The sequence below is a fragment of the Monodelphis domestica genome, chromosome 1 (assembly GCF_027887165.1).
Source record: "Monodelphis domestica isolate mMonDom1 chromosome 1, mMonDom1.pri, whole genome shotgun sequence".
Classification (NCBI taxonomy): domain Eukaryota; kingdom Metazoa; phylum Chordata; class Mammalia; order Didelphimorphia; family Didelphidae; genus Monodelphis; species Monodelphis domestica.
The window spans coordinates 278,854,776-278,882,193 of record NC_077227.1 but is presented as its reverse complement, the minus strand read 5'-3'; the positions used below and the strand labels follow the sequence as shown (position 1 = coordinate 278,882,193).

The following is a 27,418-nucleotide window of genomic DNA, read 5'->3' as shown; positions in this document are numbered from 1 at the left end:
CTATATTATGGAGCGCCTTTCTCTATTTTTAAAAATTAGAAGTCTCCTCAGGCTATGTTTCATTAGTTAGAACACATAACGATACAAGTAACTGAATGACAGGTAAAAAGTTAAGGCATTAGTAAATACAATTTCCTTATCTAGGATTCCTTCATACTAATGAAACGATTGGTCCAGTTCCTCTAGTTTCCTATATATATGGAAAGGCCTCATTATTGTACATTAAGACATAGAAATGAAGTCTTTTAATCATCCCAGAACATTAAAGAGAATGGCATTTCTTGAAGTGTCATTATTTTACAAAGAGGCTTTTAATACTACAACGGTCTTTAGCAATTGAGTGACACTTCCAACAAGGACAACTACAGATTACCTTACTGTAAATCATGGGCCATCAGCATTCCTTTTTCTGCAAAGAATTTTTTTTTTAAGAATGCAATAGACAAAGGTATTGTGATACATTTGGATTAACAATGTGATAAATAGGTATTATTTAGTTTTCTCAGTGATGTAAATTAAGGGAGATTGACATGGAGAAAAAAAGAGTAAAATATTTTTGCTTCCCATTATCATTGAAGTTTTTAGCACCCTCACCATTATTTGTCAAGATAAATTATGGATCAAACTGCTGTTCAAGGGGTTACATGAAAAAAAAAACCTTCATATTATTCCCATTAGTCTATTATTCAGTTGATTGGCACATTACATTCCTTTATGCACTATGTTCCAGCTGAACTGATTTTCTTATTACTCCTAGAACATAACATGCAAGCCTGGAATGTACTTGTAGAAGAAGTAGACAACTGCCAGAAAAAAATAGTCTTAGAAGTCAGAGGATAAGAATATTAAATAGTTAAATATAGAACAGAGTTAAAATACTTGTGTAAATAGGGACCTGGTAAGGACAAGATAAACCTGACTGATCTTACCTTGAAGGAAGGCCTCCACTTCCTTAGAGATTTATTACCCAAACAGGACCTTCTGATAAGACTAACTATAGAGAAAACATCATTGCATTTGGAACAGATTTAGCATTAGTAGTTTTAGAACTCCAAAGTTAACACATTCTCCCCCAAATTGCCTGCCATGCTGCACAAGTTACGCAACTTCCCAAATAATGAAAGTGGTTAAGTAGACTTACCCAATAGGCTAATTGAACTTTCTTCTTTGCCACATGCTTATAAATAACATTCATTTCTTTACTCATGTCTTTCCCCTAGTTGCCTGGAACACCCCCTTCACCCCTCTCTGCCTTTTAGTTTCCTTTAAGATTCAGACAAATTCCACCTTCTGAAGTCAACTTTCCCAGGCCCTCTGCCTCCCTCTTGAGATTATTTTCTACCTACTCAGTATATATCTTGCATGTACATAGCTTTTTTGGCATGTACATTGTTTCTCTAGAATGTGGGATCCTTGGAGGGGGACCTCTTTTTGCCTTTGCTTGATTTTTTGTATTCCTAAACACAGTGCTACTTGATAAATATTTGTTGGCTATTTTCTCATTTCTATTAGTATTCCTAATTTCCTTAACAGTCCAGTTTGATTAACACCTTTTACAATAAACCTTAACTGATCTCAGTTGTTAGTGTCCTCTTTCCCCATAAATTATGGTGTATATATTATCTAACTTCATGTTGTTTCTCCCAAATAGAATATAAGTTACTCTGTCATTGTATCTCTAGTACCAATCACAAGATACTAGGCATGTAGTAGGTGTTCAATAAATCCTTTTATAAAGAAGGAAGGACATTTCAGTTGTTTTACTACTTTTCAATTGTTAAGAGATGCTGGAAGATGTCATCAACACACAGAATGAATTCAGTATAAATTATCCCCCTTTCTCTACTGCCATTAGGTCCTTTCTAATACAGGACAATGTTTTTATTCATCTTTGACTCACTATCTCAGTCCCCAAGGCTGTTTCCCCTTTTTCCTCAAGAGTTCATTTCCATTCCCACTGTCCTTTCTGGGTTCCAACTTTAACAAAATTGAAGTTCTTTGATATGGGCTTCTTCAACTCCACAAGTCCATTCTTTTACCACTCTATTCGCCCACTCACACAAACTTTCCTTAATCCATCTAGTTGCCGAAGGTGGCCAAACTCCTTGCCATGGCCCTTCACCTATGTTTTTGTTCACTTTTTTGGGGGTCTTATTCCACCAATCAACCCCATTCATTATTGCATCTTCTCTCTCCTACTCTTCTGGCTTCCTTCCTATACAATCTGGCTCCAATTTATCTATATTTATCTCTTTTTCTCAAGTTAATCCCCTTCTAACATTTTGCTTTTCAGGTAAAATGAACTATAATCCATCTTCTTATCATCCTCTATGTTATACTTTCCAAATCAAAGATCATGTCCTGGAGTACTTTGTTCTTTCTGTTCTGGAACTTCCATCTAGGATCTTGAATTGACCTAATTGGTAAGTTCTCATAGCTTTCTATGCACAGATCAGCTTCAGTCTGTCTTCTGCTCATTTACTCTATTGCTAGGCTCTCTCTGCCTCCACTTAGTTTCTAACGCTGAAATTTTATTTAAATCAATAATGCCACTGAAACTGGAAGAAGCAGCAGTCCATTCCCCTTCACTGCCTATTCCTTTGACTTTCTGAACCACAATATCCCTCCTCAGATACTAGGGCTCTTCAATATGTGTTGTTTTTCTTTATTAGAATGTTAACTACTTTAGAGAAGGGAATATTACTTTTTTATATGTATTCTTAGCATTTAGCATAGAGTTTTGCACTTAACATTTTTTTCATAATACACACTTTCATCTGACTTCTTTTTTATTCTGTGTATTTGGAAAAGCCATCCCTGGGACAGATTTTCTCTACATTTGCCATTTTCACTTTCAAGGACCCAATTCAGATACTATATTCTTCATGAAGCTTTTCTAGATTGCTCCAACTAGTACCTTCTTTTCTCTAACCTTTCATCACCTCTCTTATGCATATGACACACTGCCACTTGTATTATAGTTATTTGTGAACACATTTTACCATTCTAATAGAATGTAAGCTCCCTAAGGCCAAAAACAAGTTTTTCATCATTTAAAATATGACTTACAAAAAATGAAGTTCTGTTGAAATCAATTAAATGGGGAGATTTCATTAACAGTTTTTAAGTTTAGGTTTTTTTCAACTGGAAGATTTATATGTTTGAAATATTTTGTGCAATTTGACATTTCTGAGACTTTACTCCTGGTCTTGCTTTTGTACAATGAATGCTAGACTCAGGGAATCTCTGAAATGTTGATTCATGTCCTACTTGTAAAAGTATCATAAATTAAACATAAATGCCACCTATGTAGTCTATATTTTACAACTTTTATGGTGACAGAAAAACTGTTTCAAGACAAATTAGTATAGTCCATGTATCATCATCAATTATACAAAATGAAATGGGATAAAATCCAATCAGAGACCATTATAGTGTACTCAGGTACTGAGTATCTTGGAACAAATACCTGTCAAATAGTAATGTCCCAGAGATCAGTTCCACATTACAACTGATCTTATATATATATCTTATATATACCACCATAGAAAAAGTAATATCCCGAGGCTGCTGTGGATTATTGGAGATGGTACCACTGCTGTACCTCTTATATTAGGATATGGTAAATTGCCGAGATGAGGTGAGAAGGTGAAGTTATTTATTTTTTACACTGAGAACTTACATCAGGGGAAAATTACGAAATGAAGTGTCCTGTGAAAAATGCAGTGATGAGATGGAATTAAACTTCTCTATCAAGGTTCTTGACTGATGTTATTAATTATTCATTTTTCTCACATGATTTTTCTTTTCTCTACAAAAATTAGGTTCAATAAAAATTAATTCTCCTCAAAACCAATCCTAAGAAAAAAACTAAGAAACTTATACCTTGAAAATAAAAAAAGGCAAAAATTAGAAATGACAGTAAGTACCAGGGTGAAAGACTAGCTTTAGACCCTTCTAATTGCTTTCAGATCTGGCTCCTTTAATTTGCAAGTTAAAAGATGACTCAGTAATTAGACTCTAGGCTAATTCCTTCTTAATTATTTCAAATTTGGTTTCTTCCATTTACATGTCAAAAGATGATCTTCTATATGCTGGTTCTGAAAATTTTACTGGCAATCTGATAGAACTGGAGGGAGAGGGAGAGAGAGCGAGAGAGAGCGAGAGAGAGAGAAAGAGAGAGAGAGAGAGAGAGAGAGAGAGAGAGAGAGAGAGAGAGAGAGAGAGTGTGTGTGTGTGTTTTAAAACTAGCTTGTGATAACATTTCTATAGTAAGAATTGAATGAATCTCATATGCTGACTGAAGTAGCATAATATTCTTCATAGAGTTAATATGAGAAAAAATTTCCTATATCTGTAGAATTAGAGACTAATATTCTTAAATTAACACTCACATTAAAAGTAACTTTTCTGATCACAGTTTGAATTTAGTATGTTCTTATTTTCCTACTACTTACCAATGTTCTTGGCTTGGAAAAATGGGATCAAAAGTTTATTTAAAGTCTGGTGATGAGATTTCAAATAATTTTTTAGAGGAAGATAGAAACCTTAACCATTGAGGAACACAACAGGAATAAGATATTTTTCTCCCGAGAGGACAAACCTCAATCGAATGTATTTTATTTTGTTTTTTTTATTTTTAAAAAACCCTTACCTTCCGACTTGGAATCAATACTGTGTATTGTTTCCAAGGCAGAAGAGTGGTAAGGGCTAGGCAATGGGGGTTAAGTGACTTTTACAGGGTCACACAATTGGGAAGTGTCTGAAGCCAGATTTGAACGTAGGACCTCCCATCTCTAGGCTTGTCTCTCAATCCACTGAGCTACCCAGCTGCCCCCTCTAATGTATTTTATTAAAAGAGCCAGAATCTCATGATTGGTGGGCCTTTCTTGATTGTGAGAATCTTGGTACAGTAAATGGATCAGAAAAATGACTGCTGTATAAGTGAATTGACTTTGATGTGGTTTAAGGAAAAATGGCATTTTTTTTGCTATTCTCTCTTGAAAAGAAGGAAGAAATAGTAATTTCACTTTAAAACTTTTGTTTAATAATTTTTTTTTTTACTTTTATGTTTCAGCTGTGTGGGTAGAGAGGGAGAATCAACAAAGTTTTTTACTATACAAGTCTACAACCTGGAATCTGCCACTACATCATAGACTTAGAACAGAAAGGAGACTAACCCTCTTCATTTTATAGTTAGGACAACTGAGGTTCTGAGAACTTAAGCGTCCTGTGTTCTAGGCCACACAGAGAATGAGGCAGAACGAGGATTTGAACCTGGTCTTCTGACTCTACTGCCTTTCCAATGATTGCTCCACACTGCTTCCCTTAGTGACCTGATTTAAAGCAGCTTTTGGGTGAAGTTTACATAATAGTAGCAGTACAGGTATATTATTTGAGTTTTTCAGATTTTATAAATCCTAGAGCAATACAATAATGTTCTAAAAGAGTCTAACTGGACACTGTGGTGGTGTGTAGGATGAGATCACTCTACGCATTCAATTCTGTGACTCCCTCCCCACAAATGGATAACTGTCTTCTGGTTCTCCATCTCTTTCTAGGCAGGTTGTGAAAAGTGCAAGGCAAAATAAATTAAGGCAACAGGAAAATAAAATTTGAAAAACGGTGAGGGTGAGCATGTTGTTGACTGTGTAATAAAACACGTGCAGAATATACCTCAGAAACACTATAGGTAGATGAGCACGAGGGAAGCCGAGCCTGGTTGTGCAGTGGGGAAAAGAAAACACTGTTAAGAAGGAAAGATGTCAGAATAAGGGTCTCAGAAGTTTAGATGGTTCCAACACCAACACATTAGCCAGGGATTTCAGTATTTGTTATAAGAAGACATTTTGGTTTGAAAATATCCTAGGGCTGGAGCCATGTGAAGTAGAATCTTTTCTTGAAAACACCTGGCTAAAAAAGTAAGTAAAATGAATTAATGGAAGAAATGCATGCACAGAACCAGATGGAACTGTGCTTATTTGGGCAATATAACACACTGGGATTGCTTTTTCCTGCTATGCCACACTGATTGTTATTAGTTCAAAATCACATTCAAAATTATTTATTGAATAACTCTCGAATATTGTAATGCCATACTCTTCCCAGGATGCCAAAGCCAGCACATTATTTTGATCTTTTGTTTTTCCTTCAACTTATCTTTTCTCAGGATTAATGAAACTACAAATTTATAAGAAAAATACCACCCAATGGCAACATTACCGCACACACATACTCCCAAATAGATTCATAATTGAACACCAAATCTTCCTTACCAGGCTCATCTTGCTTTTCTTCATTTTCAGTTAAGCCATGTTTAATGGATTCTATAATGCTGAATCCATTCTAAGTTCAAGACCAAAGGCTCTGTCTTGTCCTTCATTTAAATTGTGTATCCCACTGGCACATGATCACAATTTTAATGAATGAGGCACAAGTAGGAATACTTCCTTTTGTAAAAAAAAAAAGTTTGCATCTTCTACCTACAAATTTGGAATAACAATCCAAAATGAACAGATGTGAAAAGGGGAAAAATAATGAAGCAAGTAGTTTAAGAAGTTAAAAAAAAATTATCTTATTCTGTTTTTTCTTTACAATCTTAGGAGGGGTGAGATATGCAGGAGAAAGCTCCGAAGGTATTAGGTTGATTAATTCAGAACTTTCCTGTAACTATTAGACTGTAACAAGTATAAACATAATCCCAGGCATAAGAGTTCTGATAATGTTGGTGTTATTCAATGGTATGGGATAGTACTTTTCATATTTTAAAAGATGTGGTGACAAATAATGCCATTTTAATAAAGCGATATATCTATTTTTCTTATTAAAAGGCAAATTCAGAATTAGAAGAATTTTGTTATTTTGCAGAAAAGCATGACCATAAAATCTCTAAATTATTGTTCTCTCTTCATTTGCTCTTGTCCCAATTTTCATTATCTCAAGGGCTAAGAGAAGACAGAAAATTTTGAAAAACTTATTAAAAACAGCTTGGCTGATAGCATTGCAGTTTGGGTATTTCTCTTACTCCATTTTCTATTATTAAGGAGATCTGCTTGTCAAAGAGACACTGTGTTATCTTTCATTGTATTAAAGTCAGTTCTGAGAAGAAAATTTTGACTTTGTGTGCAATAAACACCTGTGTAGAAGTATCAGTACATGCAATGATGGTTTATTGTAAGTGGTTTTAGGAGTTCTAGATGAGAAATTTCTGTTCCTAATAAAAAAGTTAGGAGAATTTTATTTTGCACAAAAAAATGATTGTTACATTCACAAATCATATTGATTAACCTTACACATTCAGGGGGTCCTCTTCTCTAGAGGAAAATGGTGGTATTTCAGTGAGTCAAGCATCTCATTCATCATAACATATTTTCTGTTAAAGTACTTAAGATGCTAAATAAAAACTGTTCATATTTATAATAACTATTGAGATCTATGTATTTGGTCCACACCTGTGATTTCATTAGCATAGGGAATTCAGGTGAGCTTTGCCCACCAGTCCATATTCCTATATTCATGTAGCAACTGTTCTTTTCTGTGATTTATACTCCTGGAGAATTGCCTGGGGCACTGAGAGTTGAGTTGCCTAGGGTTACAGCCTCTAGATGTTAGAGATAGGACCTGAAACCATGCCTTCCCTGACTTGAGACCACTTCTTTATCCACTCCACCATGCTGTCCCTTATTATACACAATATTAAACCAAATACAATATTTTAATAATACAATAAAGAAGGTTCATTTAAAAAAATCAAGTCACACTATGTAAGAATTAAAGATGCATTTTAAGATTGCCTGAAAATTGGGGAAAGTCAGGCAAATAGCCAGTGGGATGAAATGATTTTCACTAGGAATAATACTCTTATTTCCCATACAGTTAAGCTGAAATGTAGAACTGCTTCTACTCACTTGGGATATTTCCTAATAGAGACACCTTGATACCTTTTCAGATACATATATTAAACCGACATGATCATATGCTTTCATTATGTTACATTTTTTCTAGTAGCAATTGTATCATGGATGAAAGACTGATTTCTGATGAAGTCACAATGGAGAATTTAGAAGAATTTAAAAGAGATATAGATGTTTTCTTAGGGGAAATAGCTTTCTTTGTCACAAAAATTTAATCATAAACAAAACATGTGATATATAAAAAAGTATTTACAAAACAAAAAAGTTTTAACTTAATCAATGATTCTTTAAATTAGTGACAAGAATTAAGAGTTTATTTTTATATTCCTGACTTGATAGATGCAAAATACTAAACAGAACTATTAACATTGAACAAAATGATAAAGAATATAAGGCTAATTTCATGTTTGGGGGGTAAAATAGTAGAAAAAGAAAAGATAAAAAAATTATCACATGGACACATCAGCAACTCTAAAACATTAATCTCCAAAGCATAACTAATCAGAAAGTTTCTTACATTAATAGGCAATTTTATTTTCAAAGCTCTAGATTCTAGAAGGAAGGTGATTTCACTGCAATTAATAATCATTTTAATATAATAATCTGTATCTGTATATATGTAAAGATAAAGTTAAAAAAACCTGATAGTGATCAGAAATGCAAAGACAACTTCTTGAACATCATAAGTATGTGACATGAAAGTATATAATAATGCTGGACTTAAAGCCTAAATTAAATAACAAAAAACATCTAGAGTGAATAAACCATCTGCACTAATATTGAATTAACATACACAAAGACTTCTTATAAGTTCATCCATGAATATTTAAAATAATTTTCAAAAATATGTCCACTGGCAAATTATGCTACTCATACTAAACTGTGACATTTTCCTTACTATCTACCATGAGTCTTGTTTTAAGTTGCAATTCCTTTTATTGACCTGAAATAATTTGTTTTATTTATATTAATAGAGTAAGTAATGAACAATTATTAGAATCACACCGTAGAGTAACCATTTCCTAAATTTTGCTTATAAAAATAATTGAGCATATAGCTATCTATTAATTATTAATTATATCAAAAATCTTTAAGGCCTGACTTTCCTAACCAATTAATTCTCATTTGATAAATCTGTATGATATTATTTCTCAATCAGGTGGCTATTTTTAATTATCTAAATTAAATTTTATTCTAATTCCTTATTCAACATTTTTATGTCTTCTTTGCCATAAATAGTAGGTTTAAATAAGTTTCCTGTTTCTTTTTGATTAAAAGGGGAATTATTTTTTTCTTTACTAGTGAGCTTTCTCTTATAGTCACATATCTTATTGCACATCCATCCCAAGAATTTGCAGTTCTTTTCTCATCACTTAAATTAGACAAATGATATTCAAGCACTTTGGAGTCAACTGTTTTCCCTTTATATGAATTAAAGAATATTACTAAAAGATTATATTCAATATACTTACATTCTTTAAAGTGAACAGAAAAGGGAAATGCACCTGATGTATTTTTTGGCTAGATTGTAGGGTCCCAATAATCTTTTCTGTCAATAAAGAAGAACCTATGTGGGAAGACATTTAATAATTCAAAGGTTCTAAGTAAGGAAAATTCTATTCCTTATCCTTCCCTCCTTACCCCTCTTCATCCAATAGAAGATGAGGATATCCTAGAAACTGTCAGGTGAGTATACTTATTTTAGTAAAATTATTTCTACAAATTAGAACGAAGAAAAAAGGCCTCTCTCATTTCCCTCAACTAACACAAAAAGAAAAAAGTAACAAATCAAACCCATTAAAAATTTTTTTTCTTTGTTATTGAGTGTTCATGGCATTTCTTTAAATATAAAAAAATCCAGAACAATGCTACTCATATATATGACCACTGTAATGAATCTGCTGCTCTATCAGAAAATGAAACAGATGCTATGTGCCAACTTAATTTTAGAAAAATAAGTACTAATAAAATCTTCATTTCAAGGGGCTCCATTAATGAGAAGGAATCTGAATCAATTTGCGCAGGCTTTGTTCTGCCTGAAAGCCATAGTGTTCATCAAAAATGCTGCCTATAAAGAGGTTTTAGGGCAAGATTAATCAAGCAGAAATGAATAAGCCTAGACTACCCACCCATTTGCATCTTTTCTTGTATTAAATTTATTAGGAAAGGTATCTGTTTGAGGTAGTGGGTTGCATTTCATTATGTTCTTTTTTTATATATATTAGCCTATATAGGGTACTTGTGGTTGGAAAAATCTAATATTCCCTCATAAGGAAACCTGGGCAAATTGCTGCCAATGAGTGTAAGAAAAGATGAGGATGACATTGCAAGTAATCATTAAATGACACTGGTGGTGAATTGAAGAGAAATCTAGAGATGATGTAGTTATATATCCTCATGACTATAAGAAATATTTAGGAAGCAGAAAATACTTTTCTTTTGATTCTCTATCTAAGAATAATTCTTTCCATGGACTTGAATGAAACTATTTTCACACCTCTTGTAAAGAAGGTATAACACTAAAAATAAGTTAATTCATATTCTTAAATATTTTTTTTACTTTAGCATATTTCTGATATCTTTTTATATGCATTGAGGAGGCTGTTTTAAAAGGGAATACATTTATGCTAAATGTCTTCTAATGGGGTAGAGGTATGGTTAAAGTATGGAGGATCTGGCATACTTGTAGAATTTTCTTGGAAAACAAAACACTTGTTTTGTAGAACGAGGTGGAAAAGATGAAACCCTTAAACCAATGTTAATTAATTACTTGTCCAGCCAGAAGTATTTTGAATTATATACCTCACAGATGTGGTGATTAAGGGATCTTGAATGGAAAAAGATATAACAATATTACCTACTTGGAACCTAGACCAAGTAACCCAATGAAACAAATCCATCATAATGTTTGATTCCATTTTGACCATGTTTCAAAACAGTTATGAAACTATGACATATTAATGGTAAGCATCACTGGGAAAAGTAAAAATAAAACTAAGATTCATACTGCCATTCTTTGAAGCCCCAGGAATAGAGTCCAAGGTGAAAAGTTTATAATTTTTTTATTGTATTATATTGTACTCTCATCTACTAAATTTATTTCATTAGGATAGGAATTAAAACTCTGAAAATCATTAGTATATGAAACTCTTGGATGAAGAAACACCTTTTGCCAACGCAGACTAGTATTTGCTCCATAACACCTGGTCCTCAAGAGTTGGGCTGAATACTGAAAGGTCATGTGATATGCCCAGGGTCATAGAGACAGTATATGGTAGAGGTAGGATATGAACACAGGTCTTCCTGGCTTTCAAGTTAGCTTTCTAACAACTATGGTATGGAGCTCCTCTAATTCCACAGCATATACTATTTTAAAGAATGCTCTATTTTTAATGAAAGGATCTCTCAAAATTATTCTAAAAGAACATGAGTTGAGAAGCAAATTTTTAACAGAAATCACAAGTTGAGGGGGCGAAGAAGCTCAAAATAATTTGTGTCTAAATCCTAAAATCCAACTTTATTGCCAAGAAAAGAATGCTCTGTACAAAAATATGCAGTGGAGTTATTAGATGAAATGTGAAAAAATAAATATACAATGTGTGGTTTGCCTTGTGGTCACCTTCCTCCAAAATGATGTTCTAGGCACTGCACTATCATCTTACATGTTTTTATGATGTATCAGGAGTCTGTTTAAAATATGCTTAATTCATTTGGATTTGATTATTTTAAATTGAAAAACACCTTATAATTATTTTTGAAATGTGCAAGTTCAGAAGTTTGTTAACTTAATTCTATGAGATCATAGAATAATCCTTTTTTCCAATTTACCTATCATATCACCCTGGTACTGATTATTTTTCCTAATGGTAGGCATGGAGCACCTTAATATCCCACACAGACCAAGCTTGAGAAGCATCAAGGCATCACTTGCCTGAACCAGCCCATAATTTAAAATTCTGCTTAATATTTTTTTAATGAGGTAAAAGATAGTTTGATGGAAAAGCTTCAAAATGAAGCCGCATAAAGAGTGATTCCCAGCAAATTTATAATTCTTTAGAGGAACAAATTTGATTTTGAGCAGGGAATTTTAAAATTAGCAATAGGTCTAAAAGTTATCAAACCAACCCCAGTATTGGTCAGTGTGGAAGAAGGATTCCTTTAAACCCTGACAATTTTGTCTTTATCTCATATATGTTAGCATGAAACCCCAGCTATAAAAGAAAGAGAGAGGGAGAAAGAGAGAGAGAAAGGAAAAAGATGGAGATGAAAGGACAAACCAATTAGATTTGGTGTTACCAGCCAGCGGAAGTTTAGAAAAAAAATCACCGAGTGAAATCGTACATTTACTCTGAGAGAGTATCCTTTCACATTGCCTTCTAGGTGATCTCTGAGCTCCTCCAGCTTTCGATGGAGCTACATGTAAACATCAGAAAATGAATTGAAAAAGCAACTTGTTCTATTTGCATTTTTTCTTTTTCTTTTCTTTTCAAGATAAGATCACAGTATTACACATTTCTCACTGCCTTTGGCAAAACATTTCATGACATCAAAGTTCTTTTGTACAACACAAGCATACATGCTCAATAAATCAATAATTTGGAGATCAATGTTTTATTTTATTTAATTGTGAGATGTTCCCCCAGGAGCAATGAAAGGGAAATAAATATTATAATTAGCCAAATAATTTCCCAGGTACTTACTCTTTTAAACTTTCTATGTTTTTTTTTTAAAGAGGGAGATGGAGAGGGAATGAAAATTTTTGAGTGTTAGAAAACTTTGCCTTTCACTTTCAAAACATACCCTTTGTAGGTAAGGCATATCCACATCCATATTAAAATAATAATTCATTGAACCTTCCATTTTTTCTTGTCAAATACAAATATATGTACTTATAAATTGGTGTCTAATACATTCAAAAGCTGAAACCAGAATCTCACATAAACCCCCAACCCTTACCCCAACCCCTCCACCAGCATTTAATAGATGCTGCTGTAACTATTGATGCTATCTTTCCCTTCCATGAAATCTCACTGTCACCATTAGTAATTTCAATAAAGGTATTTCATACATATACTGTATTTTTTCATTTAAATTTTAGGAATGACCCAAGGTTAAAATTTGTACTGGCTCATTTCCCCCGAAAGAAAGGAAAAAAAATAAGAGAGACACCTCACATATAGACAGTGAGGAATGTTCTAAATAAGTGCATCACTGTGACACACAAACTTCCATTTTTCTAATGGAATAATTTTAAATGACTTTATTTCTGAAATATGTTATAATTAAACATTCCCATTCCCACTATTTGTGCTCGGTGAAATAACATTTTCACAAAAGAGTTGCCCGCTGTATAGCAGTGTTAGAGAACAAAGAGGATGGCTTGTCCTGGAACAAAGGAGACGCATACACACACACACACACCAAAAAGAAAATGAAAAGAAAAATTAAATGAAAATCAAACTAAGAAGGCAGGGAAAGGTCAGGGCACAGAAATTAGTGTATTTTATGTTGCAAAAAGGAAATAACATAAGGGGACATAAAGGTAAATTACTGAAATGACTTAAAATTAGGTTATATGATGGCTTCTGGATTTTGTCATTACAGTTTCATTACAATGGATTATTCTGGTATTTGGACTAAATTGATAAACATGACATAAATTGTAAGAGCGACAGAGGGCAGGCCAGAAGGTAGAGTTTACTGCTTGGAAATGTATGTTGTTTATGCACATTTTAAATCTTCAAATTCATTGCCTAAATCTTTTGGTGGCAGCAGTGGAAGTGGCTCTTGGCTACCTTGGAAAGTGTTTCTTAACTTTTGTGCCAAGTCTAGCTGGTAGAGTGGTGAGTGCCTGATATCAATTAACCAAAGAGAAAGGGAAAGGTTTGGCAAAACTGTACCCTTAGATAAGAAACTTTAAGTTGCCTATTAAAAAAAATTATAACCCAAAAGGTAACATTTTTGAAATGACTGTGTTGACCACTAAAAATACTATATTTTTAAAAGATTCGAATAAAAGAGGCAACGTTTAAAAACTATAAGTTAAATGGTGAAATCATTCTTGTTAGTGTCATAAATTATCCCTTTTTCTCAGTTACTAAGCATATAAACATTAATGAAACTCTTTACCCTTATAATAATTGTGTTTGTGGAAAAGAACAATTAGCAAGAACATGGAGATATTTAATTACTTTTTGCCAAAAAAGAAAAATGGGAACAATACAAAATCAGTTTTCTATGTAACAGGCACTTAAGCATACAGTGACATCAATCAGAGGAACGGTTTAATCTACAGCCCCAAATTATAGGCACACTGTAGGAGGCTGCTGCTCCATTTTCTTTGTGGTGCCATTTCAAAGCTAGTTATTTGGTGGCTTGCCTTCAGCTGGTTGCTCTTATGTGTAGCTGAAACAAAAAATAATATGACCCAACAGCCAATAAAAATATTGAAATTAATAAAAAAAACAAATGGGATGGTGGAAAATGGAAAAAGCCCCCTCCCTCCCATCCCACCCTCCAAAAAGGAAGTAGGAAGTGTAGGCTATAGACAGAATTTTGCCCCAAAATGTTAGAAACATATTTACTTTGAGGGATCCAACTCTACTAGCAACTCCTTTGCTTTCATCCGGCCGTCTAATTTGCTACAATGAGGGAAGATGGGTAAAAAAGACAGAAGAATAAAGAAAAAGTGAACTTAAAAAAAATTTCTACACATTAGTTAGCAATACATGCAAAGATATCAGTTGACTCTCTGAGTTACCCCTTTTGAAAAGCTAGAAGAGATTTTACTTTTGGCTAACATATAGAGGTTGCATGCCTTCTGAAACAGCTGTGCCCTAGATTTGCTCTTGGCTGGTTATGATGTGGCAATGATTTGGGAGCCTTGGCTTTAGAAGCCAGTTCATTCAGTACCCTTCTATGCTGGGAAAGAAACACTTACTTTTGGCTAGCTGGGGACTTCTGTTGTAGCAGGACTTGAAGCATTACATCTGGACTTGGCTTACAGAAAACAAGGAAATACTAACCCATCCATGGAGAATAAAACCTTCCATTGACTGCTCAATGCATTAGACTCCTATTCCAAGGTTAACATCAGAAAGCATCAATTGTGTTATTGGAAACACAAGGGTCCTTTAAGTGGAAAGTCACTCATGACAAGTAAGTAACATAGTAAATCACTCCAGCTTGCTAACACAAGCACTTAAGCTTTTTTTCAGCTGCCATTAAGTTTCCCAATTAAGCAATTGTGCTGCCCGACTAGAAAATTTTAATGCCAGACCAACATTAGATATAATCACTCCCTTAAATCTTCTTTGCTAGTTCATTTAATTTTCTTCCATGTGAAACAATCTTTTCCTATCAGATTAAAGGAATATGTGAAAAGCAAATTAAACTGCTACTTTTCACACATCATTACTGAAACATTAAAAAAATCCTGAGCATAAAGTGTAGTCTTAAGTGTATTATATCAATGAGGAATCCTTTAATTTTTATTGGTATTCTAATCAGAGGTATTGCTTAAAAACAAACAATTCTCCCATCTAATAAGGAAAAGGCGGGAGGTTTTAGAAGTTGGTACTAAGTTCCAGATCAGGGCTAATTCAGATTAATGATCATTGTTATTGCTATACCATTGCAATTTGTTCACATGATTAAAAAAAAAACAACCCCTTACCTTCTGTTTTAGAATCAAAACTGTGCATTGGTTCCAAGGCAGAAGAGTGATATGGCTAGGCAATGGGATTAAGTGACTTGCCCAGGGTCACCCAGCTAGGAAGTGTTTGAAGCCAGATTTGACCCTAGGACCTCCCATCTCTGGGCCTGGCTCTCAATCCACTGAGCAACCTAGTTGCCCCTCACATAACTTTTTAAAGAGTGCTATTGTAGGATAAATGTAATTCATATAGCTTAATCTAGAGAAACTTTTCCATTTAATTCAACAAGCATTTATTAAATTCCTACTGTTTCTAATGGGGCTATAAAGCCCTCAAGGAGTTTTTTGGGAAGGGGACAAACGTGCATTGAAAATTCAATACAAAATAATATACAAAATAATTTCTGGGAGGAGGTCAGTAGCAAATGGGGGAATCGAGGCAGGCTTCTTCTAGGAAGTAACACTTGAGCAGAGCTTTACAGGAAAACTAGGACTTCCATGTAGTAGATCTGAGGAGATAGTGTATTCTAGAGGTATATATATGTATAAAGGCATGGAGAAAGGAGATGGAATACTGCAACCAGGGGACATCTTATAGTCCAGTTTGGGCAGAATAGAGAGTTTCTGAAAGAGAGTAATGGGCAATAAGTCCAAAGAGGAAATCTAGAACCACACAAGAGTTTTTTTTTTTTTTTAAAACCCTTACCTTCTGTCTTGGAGTCAATACTGTGTATTGGCTCCAAGGCAGAAGAGTGGTAAGGGCTAGGCAATGGGGGTCAACTGACTTGCCCAGGGTCACACAACTGGGAAGTGTCTGAGGTCAGATTTGAACCTAGGACCTCCCGTCTCTAGGCATAGCTCTCCACACAAGAGTTTTAAGAGCTAGCCAAATGACTTTGTATTTTATTTTAAGAGGCAAGAAGAAGCAACTGGAGTTTATTAAAAAGGGGAATAGTATGGTAAGACTTAAAGGTTCAGTAATCTCAATTGGGCAGCTGTGAAGAAGACAGGTTGAAGAGAGGCTGGAGGCAAGAATTTAATGCATTTGTCCAATACAGGAGAGAGAGGGCCTGACCTTAAGTTGGATTGTTTGAATGGAAAGAAGGGATGAATGTAATATATTAGAGGTAGAATCAATAGGAGGTGGCAACTGATTTGAGAGATGTGAGACTGAAGAGTTGAGGATGATTAATGTTTTGATCCTGGGAGACTAGAAAGACGAGAATACCCTCCAGAGAAAGTTAAGGGAGAGGGAAGGTTTTTTTTTTTTTTAAAGATAGGGAATTCTAGTTTGGACATGTTGAATTTGAGCTGCCTCCAGGACAATTCTTTCCTAGTATTATCTATTAACTATATATATCACTTTTGATATTTCTCTGACAGTACAGGAATATTATATTAGGAGTGACCTAGAGTGAGAGCTGTTGTTGAACAAAGCTTAAAAACCAGAACTCATAATTTCAAAGAAACGTCATAACATATTAGATGATGTTGAAAATGGCATGAATTTTGTTTAGTTGAAGATCATTTGTTCTTACTGTTTTTTCTCATTATAAATAAGAACTATGGCTGAAGGCTGTGATTCATTGAAAAAAGTATTTTCTTCACTGGTACTGATTACAATTCATCTGTGCCTTCTCATCCTGGGTGATTCTTGTCCAACTTCCTTAGATTCTCTAAAAATTATCTACTTAGTATTCTAGAGGTTATTCTCTAGGTTTTTATATTTATTTATTATATTTTATATTTCATGGGAATCATTAAGTCACTTGGGCTTTGATATAGTAGACAGAGTATTGGACTTGGAACCAGGAAGAAGTTGGTTTGACTCTTGCCTCATGTATTAGTCATTCAACTGAATGTTGTAGTCTTGGCAACAGATGTTTTTCGCATATGGATTATTAAGTTGATCACTTGGGGAACAATCATGGATTTCACTAAGATGGTCCATTTTTGTTTTGGGGTTTGAAAAATTCAATACAATGTTGTCTGTAAACAGAAACATCTAGGAGACCTTACCATCTATAGGGAATTTCACTTCCAATTGGACCATTGTATAGGCCATAATAGTGTTCATCTTGGAGAACATATATATTTCTATTTTATGTCTCACCTGATGTTAATAATCAGGGAAATATAGGTATCCCTTCCACATTGCAGAGATTAGGGGAGCACTTTCCTGTTATCTGGAAAATCCATGTAAAAATATTTGGTCCTCCCTTTTTATCAGAGAAGTCTGAATTTTTTTTCTTTTATGGAATGTTTACAGCACTTTATTGTAAAATATCGATTAAGTACTTGGTCACAGGTTTTATATATATATTTATGTATATATATATTATAAATTTTGTGCCATTTTATGGCTTTCATGTGTCATCTGTGGCTTCTGTAAAATTCCCCCAAAATTCAGATTTATTTTTATATGCTGATCTTGATCCATACTGAAAACACAATAGGGAAAGTTGTAATGTGGAAGGGATAACTTTTAATTATCAAATTTCTCCCTTTTTAGTTTTTTAGGGTTTTGGATATCAAGAGAGCAGATACAAAATATCAGATTTTCATTAAGAAAGATACTGAAGATTTGGATAAAGTTTAATGATTGTAATAGCAAGTTATTTTGGTCAATTATGAGCAGCTTTCCCTTTTATTATAAAGGGCTTTTGATTCAACAATTCAACAAAGATTGAGTGCTTACTTTGTTAAATGTTATGTTAGGAAGTGGATATAAAAAGTAGCTATATACTTTTAATTATGAAAAATTTAAATATAAAATAATCACTGTGTGATTATTAATAACAATAAGTGTGAAAATAAAATGGTTATTATGATATATAAACATGACATATAAAGTACTATTCTGTCTTCTGGGGCCTCTCATAAGAAAACTGCTATTTTGTTTAAATATTTATTTCAATACCATATGTATGAGAATTTTCTCAAAGGATCTTATATTTTATTATATATGAATTTTCAAGTGTATAAAGCAGTAACATGATCTGGCTTATTTGGGGCTATATGACGTCTGATTTTATCCCCTTGACAAAAGTTACTCATTCTCAGGAATGGGTAAAAGACAGACATTAGTCTATGAAAGAGTAACTCAATCAGGAGAAATTTAAATATGAACTAATTATAGCTTAATAAATATAATGCAGAAAAATAAAGATACCAATTTGAGCAAAGACAAATAGATACATGCATTTGATGTTAATAGTTATTAAAGCTTGTTAACTTGTGAGATTTGAAGTCTCATTGAAAAAACTAAGGCACATACCATAGTGCCAGTTTACATAAATTTGGAAAGCAGCTAATTCACTTTTCAATGGTTTTGGTTGGGCCTAAGCAAATGAGTCAGAGAACAACTTGAAACCACTGAAAGAGGGAAGAATTGAAAACCAATCTGGTTTTCAAAGCAAGTAATGGCTGTAATCCACTACTCTATTGATTCCATGAACTGGTTAAATAGGAAGATAAGAAGTTCTAATAGAGAAATTTCAGAAAGAATTTGAAAGAATGCTTTCTAAGAAGCTGTGGTTGGAAAGGGATAGAGGATGTCATTAATGGATTCTGAAAAATAGTCAAGAAGTTTTAAGCTCACACTACTTAAAAACAGTGGAGTAATACTGACATCCTAAGCTGTGCTATATCAAACTCCCAATTATCTGTGGTATTGGAAAATAGAGATAAAGTGAATATATGAAATATACAGCTAATACAAATGCTTTATTTAAAGCTAGTATACTTTTACAAAAAGGATGAATATTTAGAACAGAATATTTCAAGTTTATTTCTTAACTTTTTCCCTGGCCACATGGAAGATGCTTGCCAGGAGTAAAATGGACAATAGGTAGGCAGTAGAAAGAAGAAGAGCAGCAATGAATAGTCTGAATAGTTAATATTCTAAATAATGATATTAATTATGGAATATTATTAATAAATTATTATTAATAATAACCCATAATAATCAGGGTAAGTGAGAATGAACTCTACTGACAGCCTCTGATTTAAATTTGATTGTTTGGAACTTGGACTGCATATTACCATAAAAACAACACTACAGTTATAACTACAGTTAGGTTTTTAATCCAGAACAATTTAGCTCAGTTCAGTTCAACAATATTTATTAAGAATTTACTATGAATAAAGCAGTGAAGTAGGGACTAAGTATGTAAAGATAAAATATGATATATTGCTTGCCTTCTCAATGGGTGGGGAGGGGTGAGATGAAGAAAACATGGAACTCAAAATAAAAAGTGAAAGTTTGAGGGGAAAAAAAAAGGTAAAATATGATAGTCTATGCTCTCAAAGAAATTGCATCTGTCAGGTGAAGGAGACATGGGGTTGGGCCCGGAGCTGACAAATACACAGGTACTTATAAAATAATACTTATAAAATAAAGTAGGTGGTGGTAAGTACAAAAGAACAACACAAACAAAATGTTTCAGGAAAATTTGAGTTGGAGATGCTTTTTAGCTTGGGACATCTCAAAACCATGTTACAAAGGAATAATTGGAAGGTTCCTGGCTTTGTGGCTTTTATTGGCCAGGCTCCCACCTTCTGCAAGAAGTCTTTCTCTGTCCTTAATGTAAATTACCTTCTCTGAGATTATCTCCAATTTATCATATATATATGCATATATATAATAATAATTGTTTGCACATAGTTATTTGCATGCTGCCTCCTCCAGTAGATGGTGAGATCCCATAGAGCAGAGAATGTTTTGGTTTTTTTGCTTTTCTTTGTATGCCCAGTGCTAAGTACAAAGTGCCTTGATACTGGTTGACAGGCTGGATATTTCATAGCAAAAGTGTCATCAGAGATGTTCCTTGAAAGCAGGAGTCTGAAGGGCAGAGCTTGGGAAGGCCTTCTTGAATTTAGAGAAAGAGAAGCTAGATGGGGTACAGTCTAGTTTGGATGAAAAGGAGTCTGAAACGGGAGGATGTGAATTAAAGCTAGCAGAGTACCTTGATATCATACTCTAGAGGTTTTAAATGTAAAGCTTGGGCATTGTATTTTATGCTAGAATTGATAAGAATCCAGTGAAAGGGATTCATAAAAGCCTACGTAAATCAGAATACACCTGAAATACAGGACTGTAAAGATGGGACTAGGTCCTTTTGTTCTCATTCCTCAAAGCAATTTTCCTCACCTTCGAGGCAATGGGAATAGGGCCTCTCCCAATTCTAAGCCTAATTAGTCTATCAAAGTGGATGATGGAAGGGGGTGCAGTGGTCTTTTTTAGGGGATGAAGAAATATATGCTAATCTTCCTCCAGGGACAAACTGGTACTCTGTTAACTCCTGGTCAGTTCTCTCTCCCACCCCTTACTTTTTCTTTTTAGGGTTATCAATCCTTGCTAGCAATCATTTATATTTTTTCTTGGTCTTCTGCAAAACAGAAGTCTTATGGCTTCTCCCTTACCTGAAGGAAGCAACCAGCACTTTTCATGCTTGTTAGTTTCTTTTTTTAATGATTAATAACAAGAATAGAAGATGGAGATTGAGAAGGAGGTATAAAAGAAGTATTGAGACAATTTCCTAAAAAAAAAAAGGCATAAATGAATTACTTATACAATCCAGCAACAAAGTATAAAGATGTTCCTTAATCAACCTCATGAAATTATATAGGACAGTGATCACTGGATAAAGACAGGTGAGATAAAGGAGGAATTCACAATGATTAGCTGAAAGTATTAGCCACACCATTATCACCTAGATAAAAAGCAAGATGGCTCCCTCTTCTAGGGTGAGTTTTTGAGGAAAAAAAATTGATTTTCCTTCCTTCTCCCCCCTTTTTCTTCTGGAGTATATAGAAATGGAATGGGGTTAAGCAAGGGATCACTTTTTTCCCCTTTCCTTCCCATACACTAGCGATGGTGTCTTACAGTAGGGCATTTGTCTCATCAAAAGGGAATAGTATTCATGCTTAGCTCCATGGGAAGTTCTACAATACAAACTCCAATATGCTCTTTCCCCAGTTAAGTATTTGTTATTTCCAGAAAATCAACTTGGGTTTTTTTGGGAGCACATTTCTCCATATCCTCATTTTTGGAAAGTTCTGTGGGAATCTGAGGAGGCTTCAAGTATTGCCCTTTCTAGTACCTCTCCCTTGAACTAGAGTCCTACCATATGATGCAATTGTTATGAACTACTTAGTACCCTGCAAAGAGCCTTAGAAGTTTATTCATCACATTTTAAAGAAGATCTTAAAATTAACAATCTTTCTGAGCATCCAGACCTATCAAAGCTGGTAGGCATAAGGATTATATTCATACTCCAATACAAAGTTATAGGTATTAAACAAGCATACAATATTTTTAAAGTAATATCTGCATGATGCTTGTAAGGGATTGTTTCCTCCTGTAATAACTAGGAAAGAACAAAAATTTCAATATAAATGAAAAACTACAATAACAAAAATAGAAAGCAAATCAGTTTATCCACTCAGAATATAATATAGTACCAGATGGGTTCCCAGAGAAAGCTGGAATTTACCAACAGGGAGTAATGACTTAGAATTGACATCGGTAGTTATCCCTTTTCCTTCAGGCAAGAAACCAAACTGTTCTGGGGGAATCCCTAATGAATTTCTTCAGTAAGATAGACAACCCATAAATTTCTCTAATGGATCTTTCTCTCCATTCTAAGTGGAAGTCTGGAAAAAAAAACCATTTATCCAATGGGTCTCTATAATCCGGGGTGCCCCAAATTAATGCAACTTGTATTTGTAGGTTGGGTCTTTCACCTGGGAGGACCCAAGTTAAAAGATACTGTGTATTTGTACTCCTAAAACTACAGCTCAAAAGCCTCCACTGTTGGAATCCTTCTAATGGTCAGCCCGAAGACACAGTTAACTCAAAGTACTTATTAAAATGGTGTAGAAAACAAAGTGCAACAAATTGCTCCCAAGATCTGGGGGTACCCTTTCCCACAAACAAATGCAATGTCAGTGGAAAGAGCATATACATCTATTGGTCATTAAGTAGAGAGACACACATGTAGGGGATACATGTAACTCACACATATGTGAAGAGGAGTGATATTTCATCCCTCTACTGCTTCAGAACTGTGGAGATGCTGATATCCTTGCATTACTTCTGCGATCATGGTGTCACTGTCTGTTGAACCTCCTCCACTGGCTGCTGTGGGTGCTACTTGGCTATTATCTCTATCATCTCTAGCTTCTCTAACCACCACCCAGGAGTAGGCCCTCATCACCTTGCACTTGGATTATTGCAAATGCTGTTAGGGCTGCCAGGCTCAAGTCTCCCTCAATTCCAGTCCATTAGTCATTCAGCTGCTAAAGTAATTTTCCTAAAGCAAAGGTCTGATAATGTCATCCTTATATTCAACAAACACCAGTGGCTCTCTATCACCTCCATGATCAAATACAAAAATCATCTATTTGCTGTTCAAAGCCTTTCATAACCAAGCCCTTAACCCCTACCCTCCCAGTCTTTTTACAACTTATTCCTTGCCACAGATTTTACGATCCAGTTACATAGATTTTCTTGCTGTTCCATAAACATGGCACTCCCTCACTGATTTTGGACATTTTCTCTGGCTGTCCTCTATGTCTGGAACACTTTCCCTCCTCACAATCTCTTCTTGGCTTTGCTGACTCTTTTTAAGTCCTAACTAAAATCTCACTTTCTACAGGTAGCTTTTCTCAATTCTTCTTAATCCCAGGACCTTCTATTTTTTATTTTTTAGTATTTATACTGCGTATAGTCTGTACATTTTGTTTGCCTGTTGGTAGCTCCTTGGGTACAGGTATTGTATTTTGTCTTTTTTTTTTTGTATCACTAGTACTCAGCACAGTGCCTGACACATAGTAGGTTCATAGGGGGCATCTAGGTAGCTAAGTGTATTGAGTATCAGGCCTAGAGGTGCAAAGTTCTGGGTTCAAATATTTTCTCAAATACATATTAGCTATGTGAATCTGGGCAAATCACTTAACTCCTATTGTCTAGTCCTTACCACTTTTTTTGCCTTGTAACCAATACAATATTGATTCTAAGAGGGAAATTAAGGGTTTAAAAAAAATAAAACACAGAAAACTGGAACTCATGCCCTAGGACTAGCATGAGTATTGCCTCTGGGGACTGCTATCTCCAAAGCAGGATCACAGTTCCAAGCACAGACTCTTATCTTCCTGAAGCCGCCCCTTCACTCAGTACTTGCAGCTGAATCATCTCCAAAGGATGCTACCCTGTACTCTGGTTGCAGTATGCTATTGCTAAAGGGGAGGTGAAAGGATAAAACTGCAGAGTAAATTCTCTTCTCAGAGTTCACTTTAAAGTAGTCATCTTGCTTTTTATTCTAGACTATAAGTATAGCTGATGCTTTCTGCTAATCATTCAAAGTTCCCTGTATTCCTCAGTTGCCTTTATACAATAGTAAACAGTTCTGTATTTCTATCAGATTAGTTAAGGAACTTCACATTTTATTGTTGAGCTTTTTAAACAGTTCTTTTATATGGAGCAAAGGGTTCTTTTATATCTTCCTCTACACTTCTCTGTTTGTACATCCCAATTCCTTCTATTTTTTTTTTCTATTTAGAGTAAGTAAGGTTTTAACTATTCAAGAAGATTGAGAGAAGATTTGATTCTCATGCCTTCGGGTAAAGGAAACTCCACTCCTGTTTCCTTATTTCTTTGAAGAATACTATATCTGTTGTTTCATAATTTCCTAAAAATGAAATAAAAATAAACTAATAGGTATAATCAAGGCCAAATATATGCCTTAGTCTGAGATATCGCCATATTGAGAAAGAAATAAGAGTAAAAAAGTCTAAATTTCTCTGACTGAACAAATATTCATGCAAAGCAGTAATTCTTTTTGTGATTGTTGTCATTCTATTTACCCTATGAATGTTACAGTAGATGTCAGAGAATTTCATCTCAATGCAGTTAATTATCATTTAAAAATAAAACAATGACCAATCTATGAAATGACCAATTTAAAAATGGTACTGCAGCTGAAGATAAGTTTCTTGATCACATTTTACCACCATGATCAAATATTATGCACCAATAGATTAAATATATTTTGTGCTTAGAAGAAACAGTGTATTTCTAAATGGCAATACACACTTCAAAAAACATGTTCATAATATATAACACCACAGTGGAGTCAGATATCATAGTTATGTGAGAACCCTTACTTGTCACTTTGATTTCTTTGTGCATGGAACAATTGTTGGATTCATGTTTCAATTTAAATATGCAATTTTAAAGTTCTTGGTATACATTGAAAGTATGAAGGAGCTATCTACCAAACAGAAAAACCTTTGTTAATTCTGCTGTACCTTTTATTGAAGAATTTTCTTTTAAACAAGTAGGTTCTGATATAAGACCTACTAATACTAAGTTTTAGCTTCCATTTTCTAATCAACTACTCATTCCTTTTACCTTTTGCAGTCTGGTTGATTTCCTTGCACTCTACTGAAACTGTCTTGTTGAAGATCAGTAATGACCAATTTATCTTAAAATTCAATGACTTTTCCTCCAACTTTATTTTTCATCATTTGATAATATTGACCACACTTATTTATTTTTCTCTTTTGGATTTTATGATGATATAATACTTTAGTTCTCCTATATCTCAAATCATTACTTTTCAATATTCATTTATGGCTTTCATTTCTTCTTTTGTCTCTAAGGTTTGTTCCTTAGTCATCACTCTTTGCATAAAGCTTATCTACTTTCATAATTCTAGTACCCTGATGTGAGTGACCCCCAAATCTATATCACTAACTATGCTATCTTTTTGAAACTCTAATCTCCAAGCAACTAACTGAATTTACCCACCATCATGTCAAACTCAACAAACAAATTTAAGGGCGCAGATAGGTGGTTCAGTGGATTGAGAGCCAGGCCTAGAGATGGAAGGTCCTAGATTCAAATTTGTCCTCAGACACTTCCTAGCTGTGTGACCTTGTACAAGTCACTTAACTCCCATTGTCTAGTCCTTACCACTCTTCTACCTTGGAATCAATACACTGCATTGATTCTAAGACAGAAGGTAAGGGTTTAAAAAATAGATTCTCTCACTTAGAATCATGGAATATAAGATCTTAAAGTTCATGTGATCTAGCTGTATCTTTTTATAGATGATGAAATCCAGAATGGTTAAGGGTCTAGGGCAAGATCATGTGTATATTAAGCAGAAGGGCTGAGATTCAAACCCAGATGCTCTGACTCCCAATTGAGTTCTCTTTCTATAACAAATAGTTTAAACCCTCTAATTTTTCAAGTGGAAAAACAAAACAAAACAAAAAACACTGGAACCAATAGAAATGAGATAACTTGTTCAAAGTCACCCATGGCAGAGCCATGGTTAGATGCTTAGTTATCTGACTCCTAAGCTCTTTACACGAAACCACAGTTGCATTGTTTTGATGCATTAATTATTATATCAGCTTCCTAAGTGTTCTCCCTGACCTTAGTCTCTCCTATTGTAACCAACTGCCATAATATAATGAACTGTGGTTAAGGTGCATTCCCTGACATCTCATCATAGCAGCAGTAAAAAAAAATGCAACAACAAAGATTTTCTGCTTTGGAGGCAAAGAGAAAAGGATCCTACATTGTTCTTCTCCTACTAGAAATGACTATATCTTTAAACAAGTATAAAATGCACAGACACTTTCAGTTCTCTGTGTTTATGTTTTTGATCTTCCTTTGAGTTTTCCTGAAATGTTAATTAATGTCTATACTGCTGTCTCACCTTGGAATTTCCTTCTGTATCTAAGTCCTCTTCACCTTTGATCATCCTACCAGGACTGTGATCTATTCACAGGAGGCTGTCTCATGAAATGTCATCTATATAGTGTGCCTCATTTCTCTCACTGGTCTAGACTAGGGTCATAGCAATGGAAATGGAAAAGAAGGTCTGAATGTTTCCTTTTTTTTTAAAGGAAGAACCAATGTGACTTGGTGAATGATGGAATATTAGGGTTTTAAGAAGGAAGTTAAAAATAACACTAATGTTTTAAACCTGAGAGACTTAAGAAATTAGTGATGTCATTAATGGAGCTGGAAAAGTTAAGAGAGTAAGACAATTTTTTGGAGTTGAGAGGGTGTTAACATAATTATTGTTACTTCAACAAAGAAAATGTAAAGAACCAAGTGTTCTGTTAATTATCTTGTGATGTTTAGAGAAAGTAAAGAAAGTCTCCAGTCTTTGGTAAACATGGGCCAGTATACACAGGAGTTAAATAGGATGGGCAGATATGGAAGGATTATGATTCTGAATCACTGGAGGGAATATGCATATTGATGGGATCATAGTTTCATTTAATTAGAAATACCGAGTAAAGAGAAATGATCAGATAAGGATCTGGAAGAATTTAGGTCCTATGAGTCTACATGTCTATTCCTTCTTTTTAATATTGATAATTGTAGTATAAACACCATTCGGCTTTTCAGTCCTGTCAGAGACTAACATTTACTAAAAGAATGTTGTTTCTTTTTGTTGCTATGAAAATTCATTGATTATATTTTCAAATACAAAATTAGAATCAAAAGAACAAAAGTAAACCTCTTACTCTCTGACCCTATGGAACAATATCCCTCACCTTCAAAATTAATTTCTTCCAGGAAGTTTTTTGATGACTGCAGTTGTTTATTTGGACCATATATTTTAACTTGCTTTGTTGATATATAAATGTGTGTTCTTCAGCTCTTTCATGTAAGAGGTTTCACTCTCTCCAAGATGCACTATTGAACAGTGTGGAGTAATGGCTCTATTGTGAAAGAATTCCGGTGTAAATCTTAACTCTGATACTTGCTTTCTGTGGACCACTAGGCAAGCACCTCTAGACTTTATTTTTCCTCATCCATAGC

At 34.3% G+C, this 27,418-nt stretch overlaps 1 protein-coding gene across 12 annotated transcripts in view; it reads right to left on the bottom strand.

The window, feature by feature from the left end:
* GPHN (gephyrin) overlaps nt 1–27,418 on the bottom strand; it is an 852,406-nt gene that overhangs the window by 209,503 nt on the left and 615,485 nt on the right. For 4 of the 12 annotated variants that reach the window (XM_007473063.2, XM_007473061.2, XM_056820910.1 and 1 more), the window contains one exon: nt 14,498–14,554. The exons of 3 other annotated variants lie outside the window; for them this stretch is intronic. In XM_007473063.2, the coding sequence (XP_007473125.1) occupies nt 14,498–14,554 (57 nt within the window). Of the gene's footprint in view, nt 1–5,676; nt 5,719–12,254; nt 12,327–14,497; nt 14,555–27,418 lie in introns of all 12 variants that reach the window. 5 more of the 12 variants (XM_056820908.1, XM_056820887.1, XM_056820913.1 and 2 more) reach the window with 4 other exon arrangements.